Genomic DNA, 25,143 nt, shown 5'->3' with positions numbered 1-25,143 from the left:
AAACGCTCCACTCCGATATCGGTGAGTGCCTCGTCATCGGCACCCTCATCGCCGGAGTGTAGAGCGGCACCCAAGGAACCAAAAAAGAAAAAAGTGGTTCCGGTGCCTCCCCTGGATGACCGCATTGCGGCCATCCTCCAGGACAAGTTGCAAGAGCAACTCCACCAGCAACTTCAGCAGCTCTTACCATCTATCTTGGCACCGCTGCTCTCGGTACCAGACCGGCCCGAGCCCCGCACCGTCCAACCGGTATCCACTCCATTGGTACCTATGGACTCTTCCATGCCCATTCTCTCGGCACCGCATCTCCATTCCCATACCGAGCCAGTCGCCTTAACGACGACGGATCCTCCTCGGGACCGAGCAGGACACCGGTCTTCCCATGACCCGGACCGGCACCGGTCTTCCCAAGACCCGGACCGGCACCGTTCTTCCCGGGATCGGGACAGACACAGGTCTACATCGCCAGGAAATGTCTCAGTACACTCAGGCAAGTCTTTGTCTAAGACTCACCATGCCGACCCGTCCACTCCGGTCTCTCGACACGCAACCACCGATGTCAGAGACCCGGACCTATGGGAAGAATCCCCCCCCGGTACCGAGGAGGATGCATCGTCGTCGGACGAAGAGCCTTCCGCACCCGAGACCACTTCCAAACCTGAACAATCTTCCTTCTCTAAATTTCTCAGGGAGTTGTCAGGGGCTTTGTCTTTGCCATTGGAATCTGACTCCAAAAAGTCACAAGCTTTCCTGGAGGCTCTGGATTTCGATCAACCTCCCAAGGAGTTCCTAAAGTTACCTGTTCACGATATCCTACGGGAAACTTTTTATAAAAATTGGGAGAACCCGCTAACTGTCCCTGGGGCCCCCCGTAAATTGGACAGTCTCTATAGGGTCATACCAATCCCAGGTTTTGATAAACCCCAACTGCCCCACGAGTCTCTCCTGGTAGAATCCACCTTGAAAAAGACTCAGGGCACCAGTGTGTATGCCTCCACCCCTCCTGGCAGAGAAGGAAAAACTATGGACAAATTTGGCAAACGGCTCTACCAAAATGCCATGCTTGCCAATAGGGCAAACAACTACTCCTTCCATTTTTCCTTCTACCTGAAACATCTGGTAATGCAACTCTCCTCCATGCAAAAATACATGCCGGAGCACAAGGTCCCTCTTTTCCAGCAGCACATCTCCAGCCTGCTTCAACTGAGGAAGTTCATGGTGCGCTCTGTCTATGACTCCTTTGAGCTCTCCTCCCGTGCATCTGCCATCGCTGTGGCTATGCGCCGCCTGGCCTGGCTCAGGGTCTCTGATCTAGACGTCAACCATCAGGACCGTCTAGCCAACGCCCCATGTCTGGGAGATGAACTATTCGGAGAGTCCCTGGATACCACCACTCAGAAGCTCTCCGCCCATGAGACCAGATGGGATACTCTCATTAAACCAAAGAAAAAGACTCCTCCTGCTCGTCCTTATAGACCGCAGACATCATATCAACGCAGGTTCTCTGCCAGACCGCTCAACCCACCTGCACAGCAACCTAGGCGGGCCCGCCAGCACCAACACACCCAGGCTCGTGCCCAGCCTAATCAACCTGCCAAGCCTCTTCCTCCTGCCAAACCTTCTCAGCCCCTTTGACTCCTCTCTCCAGGGCTTAGCCAGTCTTCCACCCTCATTGCCTCTTCCTCAGCCAATCGGAGGCAGGCTCCACATTTTCTTCAGCCGTTGGGAGGTCATCACATCGGACCAGTGGGTCCTCAACATCATCCGCCACGGCTACTCCCTCAACTTCCAGACTCTTCCGCCAGACAATCCTCCCGTCGAGTCTGCTTCTCTCTCAACTCAAACCCCCCTCCTCCTGAGGGAGGTTCAATCCCTCCTCCTTCTCAATGCCATCGAAGAAGTACCTCCAGATCAAAGGGGTCAGGGATTCTACTCCCGCTACTTCCTGGTACCCAAAAAGACAGGAGACCTTCGTCCCATTCTCGATCTCAGGGACCTCAACAAGTGTCTAGTCAAGGAGAAGTTCAGAATGCTCTCCCTTGCCACGCTTTACCCTCATCTCTCTCACAACGACTGGCTATGTTCCCTGGACCTCAAAGAGGCCTACACTCACATACCAATCAATCCAACTTCACGTCGCTACCTGCGATTCCAGGTGCACCATCGCCATTATCAGTACAAGGTGCTACCTTTTGGCCTCGCTTCATCACCCAGGGTGTTCACCAAATGCCTCATTGTGGCGGCGGCCTTCCTCAGGTCTCACAACCTCCAAGTGTTTCCCTACTTGGACGATTGGTTAGTGAAAGCTCCTACGTCTCCTCTTGTGCTACAAGCCACTCAACATACCATCTCTCTTCTCCATCTACTGGGGTTCGAGATCAACTACCCCAAGTCGCATCTGCTTCCCACACAGCGCCTTCAGTTCATCGGAGCAGTTCTCGATACCACACTAATGAGGGCATTCCTCCCCTCCGATCGTCGACGGACTCTGCTCCACCTCTGTCATCAGGTGCTCCGTCATCACACCATCCCAGCTCGACAGATGATGGTCCTCCTGGGACACATGGCATCAACGGTGCATATGCTTCCCTTAGCACGACTCCACCTCAGGACACCTCAATGGACTCTGGCCGACCAGTGGTCACAGACCTCGAATCTTCTTTCTCATCCCATCTCTGTGACATCATCTCTTCAGCGATCTCTACAATGGTGGTTGAACTCCTCAACCCTTTCCAGGGGCCTTCTGTTGCATCTGCCCCCACATTCCATGATCATCACCACGGATGCCTCCCCTTATGCATGGGGAGCTCACCTGGGAGACCTACGCACCCAGGGTCTTTGGACCCCACAGGAGCGTCGACATCACATCAATTTTCTAGAACTACGAGCCATGTTCTATGCTCTCAAGGCCTTCCAGCACCTTCTTTGTCCTCAGGTTCTGCTCCTGTGCACGGACAACCAAGTCGCCATGTACTACATAAACAAACAGGGCGGCACAGGATCTCGCCTCCTTTGTCAGGAGGCTCTTCGTATTTGGACCTGGGCCACGGCCCGCAGTCTCTTCCTCAAGGCGGTCTATATCCAGGGCGAACAGAACTCCCTGGCCGACAATCTCAGCCGCATCCTTCAACCTCACGAGTGGACTTTAGATCCTCCCACGCTCCACTCCATCTTTGCTCGCTGGGGCACTCCGCAAGTGGACTTATTCGCAGCTCCTCACAACCATCAGCTGCCCCAGTTCTGCTCCAGACTCTTCTCTCCTCGCCGTCTGGCCCCGGATGCATTCCTACTCGACTGGACGGATCGGTTCCTCTATGCCTTTCCTCCACTACCTCTGATGTTGCGGACTTTATTCAAACTCCGCAGGGACAGAGCCACCATGATCCTCATAGCCCCCCGGTGGCCTCGTCAACACTGGTTCTCCCTCCTGCTTCAACTCAGCTCCAGGGAGCCCATTCCTCTACCTGTGTTTCCTACTCTACTTACACAGCAGCATCAGTCTCTACTACATCCCAATCTGTCTTCACTCCACCTGACAGCTTGGTTTCTCTCGGGCTGACCTCTCCAGGAAATCTGTCTCAGCCTGTTCGTCTCGTTTTAGACGCCTCCAGGAAACCAGCCACCCTTCAATGCTACCATCAGAAGTGGACCAGGTTCTCCTCTTGGTGTCTCCGGCATCATCACAATCCCACCTCCTTAGCGGTGGAACCTGTTCTGGACTACTTGCTCTCCCTGTCCAACGCAGGCCTCAAGTCTACCTCAATCAGAGTCCATCTCAGTGCCATCACGGCTTTTCATGAACCTGTCCTAGGAAAACCCCTCACGGCTCACCCTCTGGTTTCCCGATTCATGAGGGGTCTCTTCAACATCAAACCACCTCTACAACCTCCTCCGGTCGTCTGGGACCTGAATGTGGTTTTGTCTGCCCTCATGAAACCTCCTTTTGAGCCTCTTGCCACAACTTCGCTCAAATTTCTAACCTGGAAGGTGCTTTTCCTCATTGCCATCACCTCTGCCAGGAGGGTCAGTGAGCTTCATGCACTGGTAGCTGATCCACCGTTCACTATCTTTCATCATGACAAGGTGGTTCTGCGTACCCATCCAAAGTTCCTCCCCAAGGTGGTCTCGGCCTTTCACCTTAACCAATCCATAGTGTTGCCTGTTTTCTTCCCGAAACCCCATTCCCACCCCGGGGAACAGGCTCTGCACACTCTTGACTGCAAGCGTGCCCTGGCTTACTATCTTGATCGTACAAGGGCTCACCGCTTGTCCCCTCAGCTCTTCCTGACCTTTGACCCGAATCGTTTGGGTCGACCGGTCTCTAAACGAACGCTATCCAACTGGCTTGCAGCTTGCATCGCGTTCTGTTATGCTCGGGCCGGTCTGTCACTGGACGGTGCTGTCACGGCCCACAGAGTGAGAGCTATGGCCGCTTCTGTTGCTTTCCTCCGTTCCACACCCATTGAGGAGATCTGCAAAGCGGCCACCTGGTCCTCAGTTCACACATTCACTACTCACTACTGTCTGGATGTTTTCTCCAGACGGGATGGGCTCTTCGGCCAATCTGTACTTCAGAATTTATTTTCCTAATGGCCAACCATCCCTCCTCCCTCTTTGTTAGCTTGGAGGTCACCCATGCGTAAAGAATATGCTGCCTGCTTGTCCTGGGATAAAGCACAGTTACTTACCGTAACAGGTGTTATCCAGGGACAGCAGGCAGATATTCTTACGTCCCACCCTCCTCCCCGGGTTGGCTTCTTAGCTGGCTTATACTAACTGGGGACCACGCACTCCTCCGTCGGGCGGGAAGGCACTCGCGCACGCGCGGTGCGGCCAACTAGAACTTTCTAGTAAAAAGGTCCGTACCGAGGGCTCCGTCGGTGACGTCACCCATGCGTAAAGAATATCTGCCTGCTGTCCCTGGATAACACCTGTTACGGTAAGTAACTGTGCTGCATTGTCGCTGGTACAGTCTCTCTGTCAGAAAGTTCCAACATTGTTGATACATTCAGTGGTTGGCTATTATCCTCTTGTAATTGTAGTTGCTGTTCATTTCTTTTAATGGGTAAATAATAGACTTGAGTGAATGGTGGTAACATATCCTCAGAAATTCCCATAGTCTCCATCATGTAACGTTTCAACAAATCCCTAGGAGTTACAGCTGCAATCCTAGGAAAGTTGCTCAACCTGAGATTATTATTACGGGAAAAGTTTTCTAGAGACTCCAGTTTTCTTCGTAAATTGGAATTGTCTTTTAGTTCTTGTTGTATATTTACAATGATATTTTTTTGAATCATTCATATCAACCCTCAAGTTCTTAATATCAGTTTCTTGGACTTTAAGTTTACCTTCTAGCTGTAAAAGCTGAGGTTTTATAGATTTAGCCAGATCAGCCAGTTACCTCCCTGGGTTTTTCTAATTCAGTTAGATTTTGATTGAAAACAACTAATATTTTTATAGAAGAACAAATCGTGTATTGAATTGTGGAGGTTCTTTTGGGAGGAAGGAAGAAAAAATGTGGTCTTCTCATTATTCAATTTAAGTTTAAATTCTGCTATCCATGAGTCCATCAGATTTAAGACAAGTTCAATGGTGTGAGTGATTTGTACCAGTGTAATATTGTAAGGAATAATGATTGTAATATCATTTGAATAATTTTATTCCTAAATTGTTCAGTTTGAAACCGAGAGGAAAGGTACACGTTAAACAGTGAAGGTGAGGTGATGAACCCTGAGGAACTCCTACATGAAGAAGGACACAGTACTACTCGAAAGGGTCCAGAGAAGAGCGATTAAAATGGTTAAGGGGCTTGAGGAGTTGCTGTACAGTGAAAGATTAGAGAAACTTGGCCTTTTCTCCCTGGAACAGAGGAGATTGAGAGGGGACATGAGCGAAACATTCAAGGTACTGAAGGGAATAGGCTTAGTAGATAATGACAGGTTGTTCACCCTCTCCAAGGTAGGGAGAACGAGAGGGCACTCTCTAAAATTGAAAGAGGATAGATTCTGTACGATTGTAAGGAAGTTCTTCTTCACTCGGAGAGTGGTAGAAAACTGGAACACTCTTCCAGAGTTTGTCGTGGGGGAAAACACCCTCCAGGGATTCAAGACAAAGTTAGACAAGTTCCTGCTGAACCAGAACGTACGCAGGTAGGGCTAGTCTCAGTTAGGACGCTGGTCTTTGACCAAGGGCCGCTGCGTGAGCGGACAGCTGCTTAAATGTTCTGATCCCATATCCTTATAGTGAAGTTATTACACTGGCTGTGGGACCAGCCAAAGTTTACATTAATTTTCAAGGCCCTGGAGACCCCAGGTGTTTATGGAATTGTAGTCAATGAGGGCTAGAAGAATCCTTATCGGAATTTTCTCAAATCATCTCCTGGAGACTCACCTACCCAGCTGTATTTTCAAGATATCCACAGTGAATATACATGAGAGCTATTTGCATATACTACAGACCCACTGTATGTGTGTGTCATTCTCATGCAAAGTCATTGTGGGTAGCCTGAAAACCTGACTGTCTAGCTGGGCCACTGGGAAAGGATAGCACTACCTTACAACAGGGGTTCTCTTACCCCGTTCTCAGGACATCACTAGCCAGCCAGGATTTCCAGATATTACATTACATTAGGGATTTCTATTCCTCCATTACCTCGCGGTTCAAGGTGGATTACAAAAGATATCTGGTCATTTTCAGGGAAAATAAAGAGTAGAGTAGATTGTTTCGGGGGGTTGGGGAGTTAGTGGAGGGAAAGAAGGGGACTTGTGGTGTTAGGTCTTTTTCAGGGATTTCTTGAACAGTATAGTCTTTATTTTTTTTCTAAATGTTTTGTAGTCTGGGGTCGCTATCAGTAGATTGGAGATTTGGTTGTCAAGTTTTGCTTCTTGAGTGGCCAGGAGGCCATCATATAGTTTTTTCCTTTTAACTTCTTTGATTGGAGGGTGTGTGAATGGAGTGTGAGTTTTCTTATGCCTGGTTGAAGTGGTTTGGATGAGGCGGTTGTTCATATGCATGAGGTTTTCCAGAGAGTCACACTGATTATGCATGAGATACATTTGTATAGAATGAGGTGTAGTGCATGCAAATTTCTCATGCATATTCATTGTGAATATCCTGAAAACTCAGCTGGCTGGGGTGAGAGGCACTGGGTTAGATGCTTAGCACTTCTCCCAGCTGTGATTAGGCTTTATCAGTTCAAACTTCTGTTTGAACTAAAACTGGTAGAAAGTATGCCATTGTTCCAGAAATCAGTACTAGCTGGACTTGCTTTTCAATACTGTTGAGTGATTGGGGTGGGTGAGGGTATCACTGCTAGTTAAATTGTATATATGTTGATTGTATTTAGTATTGCTTTTTTCTAAATCGCTATGCACCTCTGGGATAGCAATTTTGCTCAATTTAAATAAGAGTGGATTCTAGACAACATTTTCCCCCCTTTCATTCGTTTTTCCAAAATGAAAGTAAAGACCTGAAACCATCTACTTAAGCCTAACAAAGAAAAGTCTTCTCAGACTCCAGCGGATTCAGAATACCGCGGCTAAATTAATTTTCGCAAAAAGCAAATTCGACCACGTCTCCCCGCTTCTATCTAAGCTTCACTGGCTCCCAGTTCTCCTCAGGGTTCACTACAAATGCGCCTGCCTAACCTTCAAGTCTCTACACGGCATCCTTCCTCCCCTGTTTCCACTATCTTGGCTCTCCTCGAATCCTAACTCCACCAGATCCACTCAAAAATTCATACTATCATTCCCCTCTTTAAAAGGCATATCCCATACAGGAAAACTAACATCCCTCCTCTTCAAGATCACCGAGCTGTGGAACAGCTTATCTGCCCCTCTTCGGAGTGCGACCTCCCTCCAACGCTTCAGAAAACATTTGAAAACTTGGCTTTTCTCTAAAATGTAACCACTCCCTCCCTCTCCTCTTTACTTAATCCCTTCTTTCTTTCCTTTTTACCAAGCCCTTCTTCTTCCCATTGGAGTTCCTTTCTTTAGTAATTCCTGTAAACCGTGTCGAGCTCTACTTCTGTGGAGATGATGCGGTATACAAACTTAAGGTTTAATTTAATTTAGTTTAGTTTAGTTTAAATGTGTGTCCTATTCACTTTTGTTGGTTAAAATCGCTCCTTCTGCTCCCTCGTGTTAGGGGATTCCATGCTCTTTGTATAGGTCTCTAAAGCTTAACATAGGCTGGAAATGTCTTTTTGCTGTCATGAAAGAAACACATCTTAATGTTTCAGTCCAAGTCTGAGATCCAGAAGGGTGGACAGTCAAGAGCTGTGTGAAATTTGAGTAAACTAGGAACTTTGGCTGTGGTGCTGCCTTTCTTCTCTTGGAGCTGGGTAAAGAGAAGTGGGATGGGACTGCAGTGCTGGGGTTCCTGTATAATTCTGAAGGGGATGTGGGGGTGAAATACCAGCCATAATCAATTCTTGGAGTGCCAGAGTCTCGGCAGAGACTGGAGAAGGGTAAAGCATGAGCTGTTCTCTTGTAACTTGATAAAGCAGCAGGCTTTGTGCTGACACATGGTTGCTACAAGAGATTATTTCCACAGACAGCAGCACCAACATAGCCAAAACAAGTTTGCTTTTTTTAAGGTCAACAAAATTATGTTATTAAATAACTGAAGAGACCATAAACTCTAAGCTCTGGCTTATCTATTGCTTAGATTTCAGACAAACAAGACAAGGAGAGTCTGAGTCAGGAACTCAAGCATATGAATGAAGAAGATGTCAGGTGCTAGGTATCTTATCATTTAGTTTTAAGTGAATGGGCCCAAGTAGTTGACCTTACCATGCCATTCATTCCAAAGTCGGAGATGCTATATAAATTTACCCAATTACTGTGGTATCTTTGCAATTTCTTTCTGGGCCAGTTTGCTGCTTTTTTTTTATTAGGTGCTCACATAAAAGCGAAAAACAGTGCATATCTGTGTCCTCATTTTGGCAGAGAGCAGTGGGCAAAATGGCCTGAAAATGAGGATGCTAGCAAATGCAGTGGGGTCATGAGCATCCCCTACTGTGGGAGTCTGCAGCTGGGGGTCTCTCGGGCCTCTAGCTTGTCACCTGCCATACATGTACTTACAACAACAAAAAAAGGCAGACCTAGTCACATCAAGGTTCATTAGGAGGACGCTCAGGAACACAGACTATACACACAAACCACGTTCAGTATCGTGTGAATGAAGTCAAAATAAAGGGTGCTCTCAGTGTGAACCATCAGCGATAGGAGTCCAGCTCCAACACTTCACTTCTAGGTAGAGGCGATAAGCCCCCACCCGCACACCATCATAGAGCACCCTAAGTGTGCTGAAAATCAAAGTGAAACTTTCACTAATTAAACCAATAAATCCACAAGTGAATAAATCAATGTAACCTGAGCGACCCCCAAACGAACCCTGCCAGCCGAACCCCCCGAAAAATACAACCAAAAAATCAAAATACACCATACAAAAGAAAAAAAAATGAAATACTTATCTGCAAATGAAAAAATCACAAAACTGCAACGCAGAAAACCGCGCCAGGAGAGGAGGTTCAACCGCGCTGGTTTCGGGGAGGAGCCCTTCTTCAGGAACCTGTCCCCCGACGGAAACATGTACTTACAGCAAATCTAATAACCAGTAACATGGTCCTCAGATGAAACAGCAGCTGGAGGCAAAGATAGTAGTAGCCAAAATTTTATTCAAGGACCCATCAGGCTTCTAAGAACATAAGAACTGCCGCTGTTAGGTCAGACCAGTGGTCCATCGTGCCCAGCAGTCCGCTCACGTGGCGGCTGTTGGTCAAAGACCAGCGCCCTAACTGAGACTAGCCCTACCTGTGTACGTTCTGGTTCAGTAGGAACTTGTCTAACTTTGTCTTGAATCCCTGGAGGGTGTTCTCCCCTATTACAGAATCCGGAAGAGCGTTCCAGTTTTCTACCACTCTCTGGGTTAAAAAGAACTTCCTTATGTTTGTACGAAATATATCCCCTTTCAATTTTAGAGAGTGCCCTCTCGTCCTCCCTACCTTGGAGAGGGTGAACAACCTGTCCTTATCTACTAAGTCTATTTCCTTCAGTACCTTGAATGTTTCGATCATGTCCCCTCTCAATCTCCTCTGTTCGAGGAAGAAAAGGCCCAGTTTCTCTAATCTTTCACTGTATGGCAACTCCTCCAGCCGCTTAACCATCTTAGTCACTCTTCTCTGGACCCTTTCGATTAGTACCGTGTCCTTCTTCATGTACGGCGACCAATGCTGGACATAGTACTCCAGGTGAGGGCGCACTATGGCCCAGTACAGCAGCATGATAACCTTCTCCGATCTGTTCGTGATCCCCCTTCTTTATCATTCCTAGCATTCTGTTGGCCCTTTTTGCCGCCGCCGCACATTGCGTGGACAGCTTCATCGACTTGTCGATCAAAACTCCCAAGTCTCCTGGGAGGTCTCTCCAAGTACCGCCCCGGACATTCTGTATTCGTGCATCAGATTTTTGTTACCGACATGCATCACTTTACACTTATCCACGTTGAACCTCATCTGCCATGTTGATGCCCATTCCTCGAGCCTGATTATGTCACGTTGCAGATCTTCGCTATCCCCCTGTGTCTTCACTACTCTGAATAACTTTGTATCGTCTGCAAATTTAATCACCTCACTCGTTGTACCAATGTCTAGATCATTTATAAAGATGTTGAAGAGCACAGGTCCAAGCACTGAGCCCTGCGACACCCCACTGGTGATGCTCTTCCAGTCCGAGTATTGTCCATTTACCCCCACTCTGTTTCCTATGATCCTGCCAGTTTTTAATCCACAAGAGTATTTCACCCTCGATTCCATGGCTCACAATTTTCCGAAGTAGTCATTCATGCGGAACCTTGTCAAACGCCTTCTGAAAATCCAGATATACAGTGTTGACCGGGTCACCCTTGTCTATCTGTCTGTTTACTCACTCAAAGAAGTGCAGCAAGTTCGTCAAACACAATCTGCCTTTGCTAAAACCGTGCTGACTGGTCCTCATCAGCCCGTGTCCATCAAGGTGATCAATGATGCGGTCCTTTATCAGCGACTCTACCATCTTTCCCGATACCGAGGTCAGACTCACCGGTCTGTAGGCTCCTGAATCTTCCCTCGAACCTTTCTTGAAGATCGGCGTAACATTTGCCACCTTCCAGTCTTCTGGAATCTTTCCCGATTTGATCGACAGATTGGCTATTAGTTGAAGCAGTTCAGCTATGATCCCTTTCAGTTCCTTGATGACCCTCGGATGGATGCAATCCGGTCCCGGGGATTTATCGCTCTTAAGCCTATCAATCTACCTACACACCTCCTCTAGACTAATCGTCAATCCTGTCAGCTTTTTGTCTTCATTTCCAGCATAAAGCCTGATGGGTTCTGGTATGCTGTGTACATCTTCATCGGTAATACAGACGCAAAAAATATGTTCAGTTTGTCGGCGATTGCTTTGTCCTCCTTTAGCGCTCCCTTTATTCCATGGTCATCCAACTGTCTCACCGCTTCCTTCGCAGGTCATTTCCCCTTAATATATCGAAAGAATGGCTTGAAGTTCTTCGCCTCCTTGGCTATTTTTTCCTCGTAGCCTCTTTTGGCCCCTTTTACCACCTTATGGCACCTGCATTGATGTTGTTTGTGCTTGTTCCCGTTTTCATCCGTTTTTTACCTTTTCCATTCCTTAAATGAAGTTTTCTTGTCGCTTATCGCTTCCTTCACCTCTACAGTGAGCCACGCCGGTTCTTTGTTCTATTTTCTCTTTTGATACACGGTATATATAGATTTTGCGCCTCGGTGACTGTCCTTAAAAAAGGACCAAGCTTGCTCTAGCGTTTTTACAGTGCTTATCCTCTTCTACTATCCTTCCTTTGGCTATTTCATCTGAGGGCTACTTCACTGCTAATTCCCTCAGGTGTGCTCATATTACATCTACTTGTGCCCTCTGGCACAAGTGATTGAGGAAGCTGGGTTACTAGATTATGTTGATGCCCAGATTTTTTGTAATCTGGAGGATGATTATCAACACACTGAATATGCACAGCTGATGAAAACTGAGCAAAGGCCAAGTAAAAATAGGTTAAAACGGACTCATGATAAAGTGAGGTATTTTGGTTTGAGGCCATTAGCTTGGACAAAGACCTACCACAAGTTTGAATAAGCAAGTATTAGTGAAGGATAAAATTACGTAAGCATCCGAGGATGATTTTGATGGAGTGTCATAATAAGGCTGTTAGGTTGCTAGAGTACACTTGTTGTGGTGTGTGTATGTGTGTGTGTTTTTTTTAACTTGGTTGCTTGCTTTATTAAGCTTTCTGCCTTAGCTGATCTGCATTCTTCCTGTCCTGCTTATATAATTATTGGGGTTCTTTTCATTACATATCATCAATCTGTAAACTGCTATGTGGTATTGTTTACTGGTAGCGCTATAGAAATAATCCTGACTAAACAAACATGCTAGTTTCAATTATGGAACTTCTACGTCATGTGCCCCTATTTGGGATAGAAGATCGGATGTCCTATTGCAGTTGGATTTCTGTAATTCATTATGCAAGTCTGCCAAAGATGCAGTTGGGGACCATTGCAAGTGATTCAAAACTGCACAGTAAGACTGGTGACTGGAACAAGAGCTTATGGTCATATCCAGTCTGGTTTGGTTTGATTGGGCAGAGGCCTGAATTTAAACTATTTATGCTGATCTTTAAGATTTTGCAAGAAATGGCTTCACAGTATATTATGAGGTTCAGCAGTATGTAATAGCTTCTTGATGTCTTTGTTCCTCTCAGAAGAAGTTGTTACAGGTTCCTTCTGGAATCCAGTAGACCAAGACTGTCCAAAATGTTAATAAATACTTATTATGGTGTCATTATATACTCCTTCCTTAAACAAATGTCAAGGAGAGTGTGGCGCAGTGATTGAAGCTATAGCCTCAGCACCCTGGGGTTGTGGATTCAAACCCTGCGCTGCTGCTTGTGACCTTGGGCAAGTTACTCAGTCCTCCATAGCCCCAGGTACATTAGCTAGTGAGCCCACCAGGACAGATAGGGAAAAATGCTTGTGTACCTGATTGTAAAACCGCTTAGATAACCTTGATAGCGGTTCACAAAATAAACAAATATAAAAGAGATGGCATACTTCCGTGTGTAATGCTGCATTCCTGTTTGAGACTGGGTTTGGCTTTTACATTTAATAACTTGCCTTTTCCAGATCTGAACCCAAGACCAATTACAGCTACCTCAAGGGTTCAAATTCCACTAATTCTCCTTGTGATCTTGGATAAGTCATTTAACCCTCTATTGAATGTAACTTACCTTGAGTGATTACTCATCAAAGGTAAGAGCTCTGCTACTGCAAAGTGCTGAAGTGAATTTTCTATCTAAATTGTACCCGAGGCAGTGGACAGTGATAAGGGACTGGCCCAAGGTCACAAAAAGCAACAGCAGATTAAGCAGGATTTGAAGCCTGGTTCTCACCCGCTATTCTCAGCCTGTTGCTCTAAGCGTTAGGCTACTCTTCCTCTTTACTGGTGCTTGGAACCTTCTAGCAGCATTAATGTGCCCTAGTTTGGCATAATACCCTGATGTGAATTTCCCCTATTATTTCATATATGTCACTCTGCGTTGGATCTTCTAGAGCAATTGTTAAGATCTTCCAAGGTCACGTTCTAAACATTGAAGAGCTTTTTTGTAATTTGGGGGGAAATTCTACTTTATGGAGAGGGTGGTGGATGCCTGGAATGCGCTCCCAAGAGAGGTGGTGGAGAGTAAAACTGTGACTGAGTTCAAAGAAGCGTGGGATGAACACAGAGGATCTAGAATCGGAAAATAATATTAAATATTGAACTAAGGCCAGTACTGGGCAGACTTGCACGGTCTGTGTCTGTGTATGGCCATTTGGTGGGGGATGGGCTGGGGAGGGTGTAGATGGGCTGGAGTAGGTTTTAACAGAGATTTCGGCAGTTGGAACCCAAGCACAGTACCGGGTAGAGCTTTGAATTCTTTCCCAGAAATAGCTAAGAAAAATATTTAAAAATTTAATCAGGTTAGGCAGACTGGATGGACCATTCGGGTCTTTATCTGCTGTCATTTACTATTTTACTATGTTAGAGCTGCTAATCATGCGCCTCAATGTTTTCTGCAAATTCCATTTTGTTAGCCAAAGAAGTGAGTTGTTGCTTTATGTTAAAAGTATCTTTGAATTTGGAAAGGGCTTTTTTATTGTTAGAGAAGGAATCTTTCACTTAACAGAGTTCTCATAAAATCGTGAGCATGTTTACTTCCTCTTTTTTGTCTGGTTGTGATTTGCAGGGAGATGGTGGATTGGGTTTTTGTCTTTTTAACGCCTTGATTCTGAAAGGCAGGTAGCTCTGGTTTTTGAATGTTTCAAAGTGGCCATGTTTCAGATATTGAAAGAAGCGATAAGGTTGAACTGAGAAGCAATCTGATGGTATGACAATGAAAAAAAAGCCCTTGAATGATCTAAGCCGCCATCTTGGGCTGCTGCTCAGGAGCACCTCCCAACACTGAACAATTTCTAATACTTAAACAAAATATAATACTTTATTAAGACAAAGAATCTGAGCAAACACAAAACACTATTTTAAAATTAGTAGTTAATTTATTCAAAGAATGTCATATAACTAATAATGGTTACATCACCTTTAGCAGCAGTAAACACAAACATACTTCCGATTGATACCAGTCTCTCATCACTACTGAATTCAAGTTTAATTTATTTGATATATCTCAAATCTGATTTAAAAAATTCTAAGCCATTTACAAGTGGTGTAAAAATGAGAACCTAGAACTACATTTTAGGGGACTGACAGAAGTAAATAGGTCAAGGATCCAAGATGGCGGATGGAACCGTTAGTTGAGTGCTTCACCTCAGCGTGTCTCATCAAAGTTTGCTTTTTGATTTACTTACGAGACATTTTCCTCTGAATTATGCTGAAAAGGAGAGGCCGAAGCGAAGGAGAGGCCGCTGGAGCCTCGCGACGTTCAGACCAGTCCAGTATCGGCACTATTGATGAGCTCCTGTGATGAATGCAGGAAGCATCGGTGGCAGCACTGCACCTGCTGGAGATGTTCTGGGGCGAGACGGAAGTGATCTCCTTGGGTTTGGAGACCACCTTAAGCCCTGACGCCAGGGCATACCCCCCCCTCCGCCCCAGACTGCCAGCTCCCCACAGGTAGAGGAGCAACTGGAGAGCGGAGAGTGGAATGCATTTCTCTCCGGAGGCCGGTGAGATCAGTGAGGGGAATTTGGAACTGGACTCCCTGGATTTACAGGAGAGCCCTGTTGAGCCTGGGGCTTCATCTGCTTCGAGGGAGGACAGCAAACAGAAGAGCCATGATCAGAAGGAGAAGCCGGTTGGTGAAAACATGAATGTTGAGACTCAAAAGATTTCCTTTACATTTGAGAAATCCCCAGAGGTAACATTGGATTCCATTTGGGATCTCGTGGCAGACCTGGCTAAATCGATTAAGCCCCAGCTGTCTCAGCTGGAGCAAAAAGTTAATATCTAAGAATCTGAAATTAAAGATCTTAAAACTGAGTTACAGGTTTTAAAAAATTCTACTGCAGTATCTAAACAAATCACGGAAACTCTAGTAAGAGATAATATAAATTTGAGAAGAAAAATGGAATCTTTAGAAAATTTTTCTCGTAACAATAATCTCAAGATTGATCAATTTTCCCAGAGTAGCAACAATACCTCTAAGATATGCTAAAACGTTACATGATGGAAGTTTTGGAAATACCAGAGGAATTGTTGCCACCTTTTTCTCAGGTGTATTACCTACCTATAAGAAGAGAAGGACAATTAAAACTACAAGATGATCAACAATCACCTAATATTACATCACTTTTGGAACTTTTGGATAGAGAAGTGGCAACGGCGGCAACACTTTTCCTTAAAGTAGCTGTAGCTCTGGATAAAAATTGGTTACTTAGACTTTTCTTTAAAAACAAACAAAAGAAATTTCTCAGAAATTTCTTGGATTTAAAATACAAATGTTTCCAGATCTGACACGAGACACACAAACGTAGACGTGAATTTCTGATTATGAAACTAGGTGATATTGCTCTTGGGGCGACCTTTTTCCTTCGTCACCCATGTAAATGTGTGATAAATATCAAATGCAAAAATATGATTTTTTTTACCCTAGCCACCTGACAACCTTCTTGTCTGAGGCTCGACTGAAAGCAGGGACAACATGAGTGCTTTTTGAAGTTTGACATACTTCCTAACTAATGGATCGTCCTTATTTCTTATGTTTCCTATTTGTGTTATTAATTGCTCGCTGATTCTAATCCTTGGATTCTGTTTTGAGGACTTGAGTTAAAGTTAAGCTACTATATTTCTATTATATTGCTTAAACTTTTATTATTAGGAAAGTATTTTTCCTTTGCTGTTTAACTTTATCTTTCTGTACAAGTGGATACTTGCTATGTTATGAAAACTCGATAAATAAATAATAATAAAAAAAAGAAGTAAATAAAGGCTAGGAAAGTTTACAATCATAAAGGAAAGGTGTGAGGAAAGACCAGAAAAGCAAGGTAGGCCAATGCAATGCTGTTTTTTAAGACATGCCAACAGAGATACAGATAAGTTAGTGTGTGTGGTGGGGGAGGAAGAGGAGGCTAATCCTGTGATGTAGATGGGAAAGCCTGAGAAAATAATATTTTTAACAAGGTTTGAAGGTTCAAGTTGGAGGTTTAGGGGAAGCTTCTTCCTACACTGAAACATAAGGTCCTATTGGTGTCAAAGTAAACATGGTGAAAAGAGGGAATGACAAGGAGATGATTTTGTGATGAATGGAGGGCCCTGAAAGAGAACAGTATAGAATAAAATGACTAAACAAAAATTAAGGAACAGCACAGGGCTGTTTTTGACAAAAGATAAGGATCTTGTAAGGGATTCTATAAGCTGTGGGAAGTCAGTATTTTGGCAAAAAAGGTTTAATATGATCACAATGGGGTCCCCCTCAATCTGTGAATGAATTTGATTTATATTTGAGTATATGATGAGATTTTGGGGCCAAAATGGGGGTCTTTGTCTTATATTCAGGTCAGTGCGCACCTGCCCCCCCTCCTGGACTTGTTGCCAGCCTGTCTGATAGGCCAGGACAGGAGTGATCCTTCCCATCTCCTGTCCCGGCTGACTATTTTTTAACCTTTCTCGCACCTCCCCCCACACACTTTTTTGAATCCCTGGTGGTCCAGCAGGGTTCCAGGCAGGAGCAAGCTTTTTGCGCTCCTGCCCAGCCCTGAGTTGCTAGCTGAATGGCTGCCACCAATTCTTGCGGGACCATGAGAACTGGCAGCAGCCATTCAGAGAACGGCGCAGGGCAGTAGCGCAAAAAGCTTGCTCCTGTCCAGTACACTGCTGGACCACCAGGGATTCAAAAAGGAACGAAGGGGGAGATGGAAGGGAGGTAAAAAATTTAGTGTCGTCAGGGACAAGAGACGGTAGGGATCGATCCTGTTCTAGCCCACCAGGTTATATGACAGGCCCAGTGGAGGCCTGTATGACAGCGGGAGAGAGGAGGGGACAGGTTGCAGAGCCTAGGAGGGAGGGGGGGGGGGCTGGTTGAAGAGCCTGGCAGGGAGGGGAGACAAGGTGGAGAGCCTGGGAGGGGAGGGAGGGAGTGAGGGGGGGCAGGACTAGTGCTGCCCGATTCAGGAAAAGATATTTCAATTCGATTCAGCCTATTGAAATGATTTTTTGATTCAATTTTCCTGCACAATTGGGTGTTTTTTTCCCAAACATCCTGGTGAGTTTATTTTATAGCCTCTTCACCCCCTTTGCCCTCTCCTACCCACACTGGTGCTGTGGTGTAAACAAACAAAAAAGTCTTTTTCTCTCTCTGTTAAATCCTAGCTTACGTTCGCGGTCTAATACCAGCACTGGCAGGATACACATTTCAAATCTGACACATTGTAATCACAAAACAGAAAATAAAATTATTTTTCAAATCATGTTGGTCCCAGGTTCTGCAACAAACGTCTTCTGATAACTCGCTTGCCAGGGTCTCCTGCCCGTTTGTCGTTTTCTTCTTTCTCCATGGTAACCATCCATCTTCCATCTCTGTCCTCCCCTTCCATTTCCCTTCCCTCCCCTGGAGGTCAGGCATCTTTCCTTTTTTCCACCTCTATTCCCGTAACTGCAGCGATGGACCCCACCATACCCAGATCCACCATCTCTCCTTTTCTCAACTACCTTTTCATCCAGCATCTCTCCCTCCTTCCCCACCAGCTCTTCCTTTTCTATTTCTAACTACCCTCCTATCCAGTATCTCTACCCCCCATACACACCATCTCTTGTGTCCAACTTCTCTCCCTAAATCCCATTGTCTACCATCTCTCTCCCCCCTCCTGTTTTTAGATCCATTATTTCTTCGATCCCCCATCTCCTTTCTCCATGATCTCCCCCAAGTCTATCTCTGCCCCTTCATCATCCATCTTCCCCCTCCACCAAATTCATTTCTCCAATCCATCTTCTCTCCTCCAGTCCACCAAGTCCATCTCCCCTCTCCCTCCATCTATCTTTATTTTGACGTTTCAACGTGTTGCTGGTGGCGGTAGTTATTTAGCGATCCACTCCTGCCATCAATCCTTGCGTCTTCTCTCCACTGCGGCCCGCCCTCAGTGAAAACTTCCTGTTTCCGCTTGGGCGGCCGAATGGAGAGAAGACGCCCGGAGTAGTGGCAGTAGTACCGCCACTTTTGCCTGGCCAGGGAAGAGAGGAGAAATACTAGCTCCCGGGAAGGAGAGAGCCTTGCTGCTGCTGATTTGCACGCAGAGACCCATTCGGGATTTTCCTCTGCCAATGGAGTCCTTGCTTCGATGTAACTTCTGGTTTTGCAAAACTGGAAGTTACATCGAAGCAAGGACTCCGGTGGCAGAGAGAAAGCCTGAACGGGTGTCTACCAAGGGGGCTGATGAATCGGTAAGTCCAATTTTCTTCAAAAACAGATCAATTTGAATCAGTGAATCGATTCGATTCGGGCAGCACTAGGCAGGATCCTGGCAGGGCACATGAATATTACTCTCCCCCCCCTCCTGGGTCTTAAATTCAAATCAACCTTTTTTCCTTCCAACAATGAATGTGATATAAAATACTTGATCCTGATCCCTTTTTTTTTTCCATTTCTGGGACACAGACTGTAGAAATCTGCCCAGCACTGTCTTTACTAGAAGTGTCTTAAGGACATTCTAGATTAAAATTTACTAATGGCCCAACTTTACCCAGTGGGACCTATTAATACGTAACACACTTTAGTAAAATTGAACCCTAAGTTTTTAATCTTCCCCCAAACTTGTTTATCCTAATCTGTTACCCCTAGAAAAAAGTACATGTGCTGATCCTCGGTCATTTCCAGAGCTGCTGCCTAAGTGTAGCAGGCCAAAAATACAGTAAAAGCACAGCATTTTATAAAGGCGCAGATCTGTATTTTAAAAATATTGAGGAAAGGACAGTTGGACCACCAAAGTATGTTAAAGCCCAGCTGCAGTTCCTAGCCTCAGCACATCCAGAAACAACTCCTGTGTTCACTTGTTTAGCACCAAAGAACATAGAGACTTTGTAACCTGTTGCTTTTTGGGCTAGTTTCCACTAGGCAGAAAGGTTTGCTTAGTCTGCGTTCGTATCAGGTTGGGACAGGAAACCATGGTCAAAAAGGGGCATACAGTAATACCTCATCTATACCTGCTGGATAATGATTTCATGCCATGTGTAAACTTACTTAGTGCTATTTTCATATACAAGAAGATGCAGACAAGAGTGCTTACTAATAGCTTTTGGGGGCATTGGATCATTTGTAAATTTCTTCACCTGCTAGTAATTTTAAGTTTCCATCAACTTAAATGTCAAAGCAAATATACTAATCTCATGCTCAAAAATATCTTCCAGTGCTCCCAATTGCTTGTGGGGGAAGAAACTCACACTAGTATTACAGTTCCTCATTTGCTAGAGAATGAGAGTAGAAAAATAAGTCCTATGAGAAGTTCATCCTTTATAACAATGTATCGCAAACTGTATGCAGATTCTAGGTGTGCCACGAGACGCTGGTGAGGAGGAGAGGCGCCAGTGTTGACTGACTGCTTACAGGACATGCCTCTCCAGCACCCCCTCCTCCCACCGGTGGTAATAGGAAGCTCAGGGACGTGACTGGAGGGCATCTGCACATGTTTACGTGATGTCACACATGCGCGTGACATCATTGCATTGATGTCTTGCACATTTCTGGATGCCCTCCAGCTGTGGCTTCAAAATGTTTGTGGTACACTGCTTTATAAGAATGACAGACCCATCACTCCTAGTAATTTCATTTCACCCTTAATAATTACTTTTAAAAGTGATTAACCAGAATTCCTTTTTCTTAGGTCCAGTTGGGAACTGCCAGACCTGCAGAGTTGCAAAATCCAGGCCATCAGTGATTCTGATGGCGTGAACTACCCCTGGTACGGAAACACCACAGAAACTTGCACCATCGTGGGCCCCACCAAGAGGGACACCAAATTCACCGTCAGCATGAATGATAACTTCTACCCCAGCGTCACCTGGGCGGTACCAGTCAGTGAAGGTAATGTAGCCAAACTGACCAGTATTCACCGAGACCAGAGCTTCACTACCTGGCTGGTGGCCAATAACACCACCACCAATGACATGGTGATACTACAAACCATCAAGTGGCGCATGCGGTTGGATATCGCAGTGAACCCCAACAAACCCCTGGGGCAGCGGGCCAAGCTGCAGTCGCCCTTTGCTCAAGAGCAGCCCCAGATTCTAAACAAAAATGAGCCAATCCCGCCCAGTGCTCTAGTCAAGCCCAATGCCAATGATGCTCAGGTTCTAATGTGGCGGCCCACAAATGGGCAGCCTATAGTGGTCATCCCTCCAAAGCGACGGTGAGCTTCTAATAAATCAAGCTGTGCATTGACACAAGAGGGTAGGAAACAACCAATAAGAGAAGACCATATTGGGCTGCACTTTTTACACCACCACAGCTAGGGCGAATCACTGTGTACTAAACGTCAAAGCAAGGCTCCCTTCACCCCCTGTGCTTCCTGCTGACACAAAAAAAGAATAAACGTCAAAAATCCCATGTTGTGTCTGAGTGGTGGGAAGGGCTCTGGCCTTGTTGTTTTTCTTGTGTTGCTTGCTAGTGTTCCCATCACCAGCTCACACAGACTGTGCTACATGAGAACTATCTTTTCTCTATGGGAACAAAACCGCAAATACTGGAAATCAGCTTGTTTATTAAGCTCATATTTATTAATAGTTAAGGACATTTCTGTGGACACTTTTAAGACATTAAGTTTGTAAACTGGAGACCTGGAGCCTTATCCTGATTCGCTGCTTTGCATTTGCCAAATTTGAGCCTTAAAGTGTGTGTGTGTGTGTGTGTGTGTGTGTATTTTTCTTTTTTGTTAGAAATAACTTTTTTCCCTCCTCCTGGATTTGGAGGAAGGAGAACAGTCCGTACGCTGGAGAGCAAGAGGTAAAATTTTAAAATTCTGTTGTAATAGAGCACTGTGCATGGCCGAAAAGCAGCATTGGAAAGCTGACTGTGAATATTCTGTGCTATCACAAAAAGGGAAGTGAGGCAGAGCCCTTGTCCTGCTGCACCAGTTGCAAGAACGTATCAGCACTCCTTGGGATTTTCTCTGGGGAGGGTGGGTTTACAGAACTAGGCCTGTTCTATGCTAGTTAGGGGATCTTCATGGAGGTTCTAGATAGGCAGCTCACCTGCTTGATAAAGGACAGGAGCTGTGTTCCACTTCTATCTTCGCACACATTCATTCTTCCAAATCTCCACTAGACTCTAGCTAAGGCCATCTCGTTTCTCTTACAGAACTCTCTCTCTCCCTCCTGCTAGGTACAGTGGAGGTCTGTTTCCTCCTCTCACCCCTTTGCTTTGAAATAGAGAATGACACAGGGACACATTTTTCCCCGTCCCCGCAGGAACTCATTTTCCCCTTCCTGACCCCGCCCCGTTCCTCATCTGCACAAGCCTCAAACACTTTAAAATCATAAGTGTTCAAGGCTTGTGCCCTTAAAGACAGAGCTTACAGGCATGGGGCCCAGGAGCAGTGATAAAACTCACAGGGATGGGAAAATTGAGTTCCTGCAGGGACGGAGACAAATTTGTCCCCGTCTCATTCTCTAGTTTGAAACACAGAGCCAGCAAGCAGTCACCAAGGCTTTATGCCACTTAGAAACCCATGAATCACTTCAGTAAACATTACAGGTTTGTACTTACTTCATAAAGGCTTCCCAGAACAAGCAAATTGGGCTTGGGAATGCTTATGCAGTAAGTCCTTCTCCTTTTTGCTAGGCTGGCAGATGGTCTGCACATGGGTAATTAGATTACAGCCCAGCAGCAATTTCAATATGGAGCTAGGCACTGCCTGTTTATACAGTATTTACTGCTGTATTCAGCTCCTGTACAATGGAGGGTAAGATGACTTGCCCAAGAAAGTGTTGGTGGGAGAAGCAGGAGTTGAAGCAGTTTTCAGCCTGCTGCTATAATTAGGCTATTCCTACTCTTTACTGCAGTGCCTCTCAAACTGTGTGCCACGGCATAGTGGTGTGCTCTGAAGAGATTCTTGGTGTGCCACGAGAGATTGCAGAATTTTACTTTATTTTAAACATTCCCTTCATAAGTATAAACTAGAATAGATGACATGTATGTCGTGTACGCAAGAGTCTTGACAATGTTATGAATGTCTGTGTGCGTAAAGATACAACCACCCAGACAAGCATCATTATTTGATGTGATTAGTCCTTAAAAACCAACAGCAAGTAATTTTAGTTTTTATGCAGTAGCTCAGTAGCTATCCAAACTTGCACAACAAAGCAATCAAAGCTTTGTTACCATTTGGATCTTCTTATCTTTGCAAACTTGGATTTTCAGCTCTGACAGAAATTAAATTAAAAAAGGGCATGACTGCAGATGGTGGATAATGAAATGCGTGTTTGCTTGTTGACTATCGAGCCACACTTTGAGTCAATTTGCATGCAAAAACAAGCACATCCATTACACTGATTAGCAATTCCATCTACTTTAGTTTCACCATTGTTATCTCTCAAATTTAATTTTTTGATAATTTTGCAATTTATAATTTAAATTATAATGTGCCGTGAAAATCATTTCCTCCATTTAGTGTGCTACAAGAAACAGTTGCTCCGTTTAGTGTGCTGGAGATATAAAATATTTGAGAGACACTGCTTTATTGGGACTGGGATCTGCCAGCAGCATTGATGTGTCCTAGTAAACTGCTCTTATACACATTAAACCATCGTCCTGTATACTAAAATGAACGAGCCTATGCTATTTGCAACCGAAGCTTTAGCTGTGGCATATAAAATTACTGAGTCAATAAAGAGCACTCTATGTGCATTACCTTATTAACACACCTTAACATATAGTTATATACTATAGGCCAAACTCATAACCTGTATTAACAACCCTAGCACACTTTAATAAATCACGCCCTAAACTGCTCATGGGCTCTGAAACTATCTTAAGCATTCAAAACCTGGAAGTACACCCATGTGTTTGGACATCTTTAAAGGTGCCAATTGTAAAGTTCAAGTTCTAGAAATGAAACATTTGCAGGTGAGGGCTGCCTGAAGCAACCTTGTAAAACCAGATTTTATGACTTTTTCACTGTGTAGCTTTACCATTCATCTGCAGCCCAGGATGGAAATGACAGCTGCTAAAAGCAGGACTATTTATACATCTCTTTAATAACTAAATAGCAATATAATTAGAACTGCTCTCAATAGGAGTGATTCTAGAGTCTAAGAATCTGTCCCTCCCTACTTCCCCCCCAGACAAGCAGTGATCGTAGGCTGAGCTGCTGAGATTGGCAGTATTAAAGCCTCAAATCTTGAGAGCTAGAATCAAGTCTGTTCCATAGAGCTTTTCACTCCCATCATCTCTTCAACTTACTCTCCAAACAGTGGACTTTGATGTGTTAGGAAAATTCTTGGGACCCAGAAAAACTGAGGACTCAACAAAATACAGCATGCAAAGATTAGTCACACCAGCAGACTTGAGGAGGGAGGGAATTAAACACCAGCACAATATACAATGGTAGAAGTGGAATACATTGGCAACTTGGAGCTTACTTTTCAACCTTGCCCATCGCTACACCCCTTCATTATACATTTATATGGCTGGATGCCCTGTATTAGATCTAGCACCTTGCTAAGACCTCAGGTCCTGAGAAAGGGTAGAAATATTCGGGAAACATTTCAGGAATTCACTTAGAACTGTTTCCCCTAGATTTGATTTATAATTAGCGCTGGAATTTTTCTCTCCATCCCTTATCTGTCTCCATGCACAGAGCATTTGAGCTTCTACAAAGGGAACTAAAATAAAAAAATAGCCAAATCAATCCCAAGAAGTAGGAAGATGGAAACATGTGCATCAGAAAATGGCAACCCCCCTCCCCCCAAATCAAAATTTTCAACCATTGGTCATCTCTGGCCAATTACACACATGATCATATCCATAGAGAGCTCAAAAGATTTCTTATGCAAGTTACATGTAATAATATATTTATTTTTAAGCATCATACAAGAAGATACCTCAGCACAGCAGCTGCAGTCTCCTGTCCCTGTCTTGCCATACAGTATTAGAGAAAGGTGGGGAGTGTTCTTCCTTCTCCAAATAATCATGCACTGACACATCACTGTGCGTCTTATCACAGCACTCAAGGTATTCAGCTGAGAGTGAAGAAGTTAAGCTAACCACTCCTGAGAGGGCAGGGCTGGTGTGCCATAGTGGTTGGAGGTGTCAACTGGCAATGTTCCTACATCGCCCAGCAGTGATATCCATCAATTGATGCTGTGGAGACTGTGAAATATGCAGAGAGAGACAAAAATAGACTAGAACATGATATGTAAACAAAACTTTGCTTTTATAATGAGAAAAAAGAATAAAATGAAATTTTAAAAGCTGTTCTTCCTGGCCTTGTATTTTAACTGGGACATAAAGACACAAGAGGCTGTTGTTCATTAAGTAACTTCTTGATAATTTGTCTAAGGGAGAAAGGGAAAGAAAGTAAAATGGCAGGAGGGACCCAAGTCATGACCATGTGTGAAAGGGAAAAGACAATAACTGGTATCCATTGGAGGGGGT

The 25,143-nt window shown here is 44.9% G+C and overlaps 1 protein-coding gene across 1 annotated transcript in view; it reads left to right on the top strand.

Moving 5' to 3' along the window:
• The window catches only part of FAM78A (family with sequence similarity 78 member A), a 32,246-nt gene extending 9,542 nt beyond the window's left edge, over positions 1–22,704 (top strand). Inside the window, exon 3 of the mRNA XM_033960789.1 lies at positions 20,375–22,704. Within this exon, the coding sequence (XP_033816680.1) occupies positions 20,375–20,903 (529 nt within the window). The 3' untranslated portion in view covers positions 20,904–22,704. The remainder of the gene's footprint in view (positions 1–20,374) is intronic.
• Positions 22,705–25,143: the final 2,439 nt, after the last annotated feature.

This window comes from Geotrypetes seraphini, chromosome 10, assembly GCF_902459505.1.
Source record: "Geotrypetes seraphini chromosome 10, aGeoSer1.1, whole genome shotgun sequence".
In the NCBI taxonomy this organism is placed as follows: Eukaryota; Metazoa; Chordata; class Amphibia; order Gymnophiona; family Dermophiidae; genus Geotrypetes; species Geotrypetes seraphini.
Note: the sequence above shows the minus strand (reverse complement) of the source record. Positions and strands in the feature narration are given on the sequence as shown.